The sequence below is a fragment of the Engraulis encrasicolus genome, chromosome 11 (assembly GCF_034702125.1).
Source record: "Engraulis encrasicolus isolate BLACKSEA-1 chromosome 11, IST_EnEncr_1.0, whole genome shotgun sequence".
Taxonomy (NCBI): Eukaryota; Metazoa; Chordata; class Actinopteri; order Clupeiformes; family Engraulidae; genus Engraulis; species Engraulis encrasicolus.
Genome location: NC_085867.1, coordinates 14,846,098 through 14,853,890, shown reverse-complemented (window position 1 = coordinate 14,853,890; position 7,793 = coordinate 14,846,098). Strand labels below are relative to the sequence as shown.

Here is a 7,793-nt window from a genome sequence, read left to right as displayed (position 1 = left end):
TACAGTATCGACTTGCAAAAATCCTGAATGATGTAGAAATTGAGAAAACATTGCCAATGCATTGGAACGCTCACATGACGAGTAATGGGGAATTAAATACTACACGCTACAGGTTATTTATTTAGCACCAAAAAGTCTACTGTCAGCTCTGCATATTTACTCTCTCTCTCTCTCTCTCTCTGTTTCTGTCTCTCACACACACGCGCGCGCGCACACACACACACACCCACACACACACACACACACCCACACACACACAGTTGGCTCTCAATTATACTGTACATCCCAACTCAGGTCATCTTTACCATGTTTGCACTTGTTAATACTTACATCACTACGCCCCCCACCCCCCTTTCTCTAAGTGTCTTCTGTGCGTCAAACGTGTGCGCAACATCACTTGGTGCTAAGGGAAGGAACACTCTGTGGTATTAGGGGATTGGATAGCGTGCATTCTTCCGAGTGTGTGCGTGTGTGTGCAAGGTTTTTGGAGTTTGCTGGATGACTGCCACACAGGGTACTATTGTATCATCGGCTGCCGGGAAAGTGTGTGTGTGTGCGTGTGTGTGTGCGTGTGTGTGTGTGTGTGTGTGTGTGTGCACGCGCGCTTGTGTGTGTGTCTGCGTGTTCCTGCGTGTTGGGGACTTGTCAATACCAGAGCACAAGAGGAAGGCAAATACAAACACAGGGAGACATTTACACAAATGCAAATATCCAGTGCACTCAAACATGCAATAATGGAGTCCAATGCAAGCAGTCATACTATACAGTATGTCTCCATGGTCCATGTTGTTTCATACAAAGATACTGTATATCTCTCTCTCAATCTCTCTCTCAGAGAAGAAAATGCACGCACGTGCACGCACGCACGCACACACACACACACACACACACACACACACACACACACACACACACACACACACACACACACACACACACACACACACAGAGGTATACATGCCCAACAAGCAGACAAAGTGAAGATCTTTACAGTATTTACACAAAAGGTCATTAAAAACAAATGAAAAAGTCCACTGTTGCCCAACTAACTCCATCCATAGAGAGTGGTGGAGTTGGTGGAGAGAAGGCGAGCATGCTTATGCAAGCTGGATTAGAGGAGAGGTTATTTTGGTGGAGACCTTGGCCCCACTGTACCGGGGATAGAGTGTCTGTTTATGTTTCAGGAGACAACAGACACGCCGACCAGTGTGTGTGTGTGTGTGTGTCCGTGCGTGCGTGCGTGTGTGTGTGTGCGTGCGCATGTGTGTGTCTGTGTGTGTGTGTGTGTGCGCGTGCATGCAGACACACAAATGTGCTTGTGTATGTTTGTGTGCCCTGTGTCTGTTCCTGTCTGTATTTGAATGCGTGTGCCTGCCCATAGGTACAGTATGTTTCTTGGTGTGTGCATACAGCATCTGTGCTTTGAATGCTGTGACTGGACAATCTGGGGCTGTGTCTGTGTGATTCTTTGTATGTCTTTGTGTGTCTTTGTGTGTGTGTGTGTGTGTGTGTGTGTGTGTGTGTGTGTGCGTATGTGTGTGTGTATGACTATGCATGTGTGTCTTTTGTATGTCTTTGCATTTGTCTGTCCGTTGGTTTGAGTGTGTGTGTGAGTGCGTTACATATGTGTCTACGTGTCTGTGTGTGCGTGGTCCGGAGGCGCCTGGTAGTGACAACACTGTGTGGGTCAATCCCACCTCCTGTTCCTCCACATCCCCTCCCGCGTCCCCCTACGTCTCCCGCCCCCCGGGTCCCCTGTGATTTGGGCTAATCTGCGGCAACAGGTGGGACTGTCCGCGCCACAGCGTTCCGTCGCCCCTGCCGACAGCTTTGATGGACAGATGAGCTCTGTTGCTATGGGTGCGGGCAAGATCGGACTTCCAAACCAAACAAAGGGGCGGCCAGTTCCCCTTGATGGACGAGGGCACCAGTTGGCGCCCTGTGTGTCCCTGGCTGTAAGCGCCCAGTCTGAGGGTGCGGGATTGGGGTGGGTGAAAGCAAAGGTGTAGGTTTGACTCGAAAAGTGGTGGGGACATTTCAATGGCAAATTGCTGTTTTTGCATTATATTTGTGAAAAGGTGGTGGGGACAAGCTAGTTTTATCTCAAAAGTGGTATGGACATGTCCCCACCATCCCCCCCTAAAATTACGCCCATGGGTGAAAGTAGTGGTGGGGGTGGTCAGGGTGGCCGCTGACAGCTTTTGCTGTGCTCAGGACAGTCATCTGAACGGGCCCCCCTTCTAATACATACAATGTAATAAAAACACAATTTTGGGTCCCGTCTCCCTGGGCCTGGGACAACCGACCCCTTTGTCCCCCTCCCCTGATGGCTTCCCTGGGAGTGTAGTTGTTCACTGGAACTTGTCCTAAGAGGACGACTCATCAGCAAACACAGAGATGGCCTGCATTGCTGACACTGTCTTCAGTCATTTGGGGGAAAGGCCATCATTGCTTGCCAATGCTATGCAGTTGACTACTGTATCTACAAACCTAAGCCCAAACACCAGAACTCAGATTAGGCTCATTTCCCAAAGCTTCCCCCTCACATGTACTTGGTCAATGCCATCTCCCACGTCTTCAAGTCTGAATGGCAAAGTGAATGAGAGTTTTGGCAACCTGTAAAATCTCTGGAGGAAGAGTCCAAAACAATAGCTCTCTAGCAGGCTTCATGTGTTTGTTCCTGTGTATACAGCAGAAGTCCCCCTTTCCATCTGCTCTGCCCACACATTACTTATATTCTTCCTCTGGGTCTCTCAAGCTGTTTTCTGGCCGTCCAGAACGGTGCCAAGTGACGGTTCCCGCAGCAGTTAAGCTGGCCACCAAATTGCTTACCAGTGACCGACCATTCATGTGTGGTATTGTTTTGTATTTTACTGCATGTCACCCCAGATTAACCTGTTGACGTCTCTATGTATGTTGTCAGGGTTCACATTTAGGAAAGAAATCAATTACTCGGTTTACCAACTGTTTCGTTCTGGTGCGCTCTAATCATCCACCATTCCAACATGCCAGTTAAAATCAGATATGGTAACCGCCGGCACCAGCATGGTCCTCTTTGGGGCCTGAAAGGAAGTCTTCTCTGGTCCAGGTGGTGGTGGTGGGGGAAGGAGGTGGGCTGTTCTTGTGATGGCTGTCGTGAGTAGACCCGTTGGGGGTGAAGTCAAATGTGGTGTGCTGGTCCATGGAACCCAGTTCCTCCTCCTCGTCCTCCACGTCCCTGGCCTGGTACGGATCCGGGCCGGCGCTGTCTGGGCTCCCGCAGGGCAGCACGGTGGAGACGGTGGTGTCCATGCGACTGACGCGATACATGCTGACCTGGGTCTGCAGGAAGCGGGTGGTCTTGAGTTCCAGGCTCTTGTAGGAGCCTTCCGGAACGAAGGGGCACCAGTAGAACGCCTGCTGGAACCCTGCACGGAACCTGGTGGGAGGGAGGGAGGGTGTTACGTAAGATGGTCAAAGGTACACTGGATGGAAATAAATCTTGTGAAATTTCTGAGGCTTATCAAAACAATGACACAGCAAATGTATGCCAAAATCAATTATATGAGTGTGTGTGATCTTTTTTAGGTGGCGACTTTTTTGGATAGACCATGTATTAAATTATTACATACAATACAGGTAGATGATGCATTTATCCAAAATAATTAACATAAAATAAGTTAGTTTAGGTATAGGGTATTGATTGGCGCATGGAGAAATGTGTAATTACTGTACATGCCTTTGTCAAGGGCACTGCAGCCATGCATGAGGCAGTGGGATTTAAATCTGCCAATTCCCAAACATTAGGCTACAGCTGGACACGAAAATAAAGACAGCTGTACAGAATATTCATTTTTTTAAAAGCTTACAAAGCTACTGGCAAATGAATGTTAAAGGGTAGAGTTAAGAGGTTTTCTGTCTGTCTCTGTTATTTGGCAAATTTGGATTTTGTATCAACTGGCTTTAGAATGGCTGTCTATGGGCATGTCCACATCTGTTCTTAAAACCACCCTAAACATTAGTTTTCAGGAACGAGCAACTCAGCAAGTGTATGGGTATTCACTAGTATTCCATAACACATTTTGTACACGTTTTATGTAGCATGTTGCTCTTTTTTCATTCACAAAATGTCAAATAAAACATAACTGCATTATTTAGCTTTCAAACTTGTTAGGGAATGCCAGTGAACACCCCTAACTATTTGGTGAGAGGCATACTTTTGAAAAGAAATGTTTAGGGTGATTTCATTAGTTCACTATCTGAAATTTGGATAAAACATGTATGCATACATCTTTGTTCTCGCTGGAGGACGGACTTCTCATGATCGTCCGGCTCTCGCAGGAGAGCGGCTTTCCACGCTGTGGACTGATCATCAAAGTGCTTCACGGGGTCTGCGTGGACCATTGCACTTGAAAAGCTGAGATAAATTACGTGCCATATTGGGCAAGATCGCTGGCCGTGGTGCTGATGTACTTCTGCGGCTGAGAAATGTCTATGCAGTAAACATTCTCGAGCTTGGGAGTACGGTGCGCCACTGAGAGCTCAGGCAATATCTGCGCTCACAGATACTGTATGTGTGAGGTCTGAGCCAACACTCCCTGCCGATGATGGTCAGAGAGCAATGGAGCAAGGTAAACTGGAGAGGATAAGACAAGACGCCTGACGAATCGACCGAACAGTGGTAGAAGGGAGGCGAACAGGGAGGTGGTGGGTGTGAGCGAGAACATTTCTGACTGGAGACAGGTGAGCAGAGAATAAATGCTGTATAGTTAATTAAGGGGCATTCCAAATTTCAGTGACAGCAGAGTGGAGAATGAGATGCAGTTGTTTAAATAGGCGTGCCTATCTTTTCGCGCTGAATTCAGACGAATGACAGTTGAGCGGAGAATAGAATGCAGGTGTTAAATTAAGCATGCCAAATTTCATTACGCTTCTACCAAACTTTGTTTTTTAACAAAACGTACATTTTAAGAACATATCTGGACATGCTCATAGACGGCCATTCTAAAGCAAAATCCAAATTAGCCAAATAATGGAGACCGCAGCAAACATCAAAAAATGGTGAGGGGGACTCCCGAACATTACAGACAACTCAGAAAAGGGGCTTACTGTTCAAAACAGTGCACTTGTCCTTTAATGAATTCAGCAGTCACTCAGCATCCATTACTGTCATAAGTCAGACTAAGTGGCAATCAGACACTTTCATACGTTTTATACCTAAGCAGCATTGGATCGGTGTCTGGTATGAATAGTCATCCCTGTTTCCCTGCACGTACACACACACACACATATGCACACATACACACGCACACACACACACACCTGCGTACAGATGGGCCCATTTGCTGTGCAATGGCAGTGTCCACTGCATTATTAATGTGAAGCCAAATGAGGTCCCCAACGTCTTTGATGGGCCCACAACCTCACCAGGCCCCCGCATATTAATCATCACCGCCAACCAATTACAGACAATCAATATTACAAGCCAGGTCAGAGCAGGGGTCAGCCAAACGCCAACAGATGGTTTACAACACACACGCATACACACACGCAGGGACGCACACACACACGATCATTTTACGAAATTCAATTTGTAAAATAGATGTATATACACTGACACGCCCAGCTACCCCATTTACACACCCACTAACACAAATCATACTTTACAGTGATAAAAAAGGGTGTTAGATGGTACACACACGCGCACACGCACACACACACACACACACACACACACAGTTTCTGGTGTGAAACAAACTCGTTTAGTTTCTTTATTCAACTAATTTATTGTAGTTGTTTATTTAGAGATTATTTTCTGCATGGCTGATCTTGTGTATTAATGGCATCGTGCAAATATTTATGTTTAATTAATGATACAATGTTCTCATTATTATTCTTGTGCACTACTATGAGGCAATGGTTATGGCCTTGGGCCCAAAGAAATATGCACAAAGAAAAATACAGGATCGTCCATATCTGCACTGCATCAGCAAGGACCAGACAGACTTCAATATAGTATAATATAAAATATTTCAGTATGCGCCACTGGACTACTCTCTATGCTACTCCTTACATTCTATTGAAGGATGAAAATGTAGGATTTCTTTCATCTAGTGGTCCTTTCTTGAAATTTACCAGAGCTGGAATGTGTTAATATGATGGCTCATATTTGTTGTTTATATGAAACATTTTTTTTTATAAACAATAAGAGAAAAAAAACACCACAAATGTTACATAATGATATAAAATGCTACACCCACATGGCCATTCAATATAACCACCTATACAACATGATTTTGTGTTGCAACAAAAAAACATGCTCAGCCTCTTGCTTAAATATGTCCATATTGAACACACTGTCGGGTTAAATAAACATACTCTTCAGTTGTGAGAAGAAAAGCGCAACACTACTACTTGACAGTTTTACCACTTTATTTTTTGGCGTGCTGACGTTTCGGCACTCAGGCATTATCAGAGCCTCTCATGAAGGCCTAGTGCTGCAACGTCAGCACGCTAAAAAACAGGTGGTGAAACCGTAAAGTAGCAGCATTGCGCTCTTCCTCTGCTCTGACAACAATAATACCCAGAAAGGCTGTACTTACTGACAAAGAAACCTTCAATGTGGATAGGCCCTTGCAACACTAGGTTAATTAGACATAACAAACGTCCTTTTTCTGTTCTAGTGTGATCCAGGCATTGTTATTTTGCTCACCTACGTATATGCCTAGTCATTCTCAGTACAGTCCACCTCTCTGCACCAAAGTTCAACCTCATTTAGTCAGAGGACAACAACAAAGGGCTTCACAGAGGGAAGGTCCTACAGTATGTACGTAGAGGGAAGGTCCTACAGTGTGTGTGTATTGTATATTCTCCAAACCAGGTGATTTTTAATTAAATATCTGCAGGGATTTTAATTAATAGCTGTAATTAAAAGAGGTTTTCACAATGTGCGCTCAGGATAAGGCACATATGAGGGACGACTACCGCATGTGTTTCATGACATTTTCCAAATTGCTACAATACCTTCAATTCAGTTCAGACTGAAAGAGATTCTACACCCAGGAAGCAGCAGAAGATTTGTGTGCACAGGGTCTGTGCGAGGAGCCCTCTTAAAATCCACACTGCAACTTAGAAATAGAACTCCAGTCTGTGCTGTGTCGAGTTGCTGTGACTGAACCACGTTAAAATAATCCTACAACTGTACTAACAAGGCCAATAGACACATGCTAACACTCCAAACACCAAAACGGTGTCCTGTCAACAGACCGACTTGCATATGCACTGTTTGAAGTCCATTACTTCCAAGGAAACTATTTAAATACGAAAAGCACTGGATCAGTGTTGATCTAGGCTCGTAGATCAGCACTAGAGCATCTGTATGAGGCTTCAGAAGGGAGGTTTACCAACGTTTTACCGCAAAGCTCTGCTAGTTAGCATCCTTAATATTATATTATGTTACACTTACAGTAGCTGACGCTTTTATCCAAAGTGACTAACAGGGTATTGGTTACAGTCCCTGAAGTAGGTTTAGCTGCCTTGTTCAAGGGCACTTCAGCCTTGGATGGAGGTCTAGGGAGAGGTAAGGTTGGGATTCAAACCAGCAACCCTCTGATCTTAAGACCACCTCCCTAACCAGTAGGCCATGGCTAGTTGACATCCGTAATATGTGCATACTGTACCTGTCGTTGAGCAGGCAGTAGATGATGGGGTTGTACATGGTGGAGCTCATGGCTAGCCACATGATGGCCAGGTAGACCTGCTGGATGTAGGGCTCCTCCAACACCTGTGGATACAGGTGGTAGAGCAGGAAGTAG

At 45.5% G+C, this 7,793-nt stretch overlaps 1 protein-coding gene across 1 annotated transcript in view; it reads right to left on the bottom strand.

The window, feature by feature from the left end:
- Positions 1–2,317: 2,317 nt before the first annotated feature.
- The window catches only part of LOC134457939 (substance-P receptor-like), a 16,709-nt gene continuing 11,233 nt past the window's right edge, over positions 2,318–7,793 (bottom strand). Inside the window, exons 4-5 of the mRNA XM_063209984.1 lie at positions 7,659–7,793; positions 2,318–3,418 (exon numbers count right to left, since the gene is read on the bottom strand). The exon at positions 7,659–7,793 is cut by the window's right edge and continues 62 nt beyond it. Of these exons, the coding sequence (XP_063066054.1) occupies positions 3,019–3,418; positions 7,659–7,793 (535 nt within the window). The 3' untranslated portion in view covers positions 2,318–3,018. The remainder of the gene's footprint in view (positions 3,419–7,658) is intronic.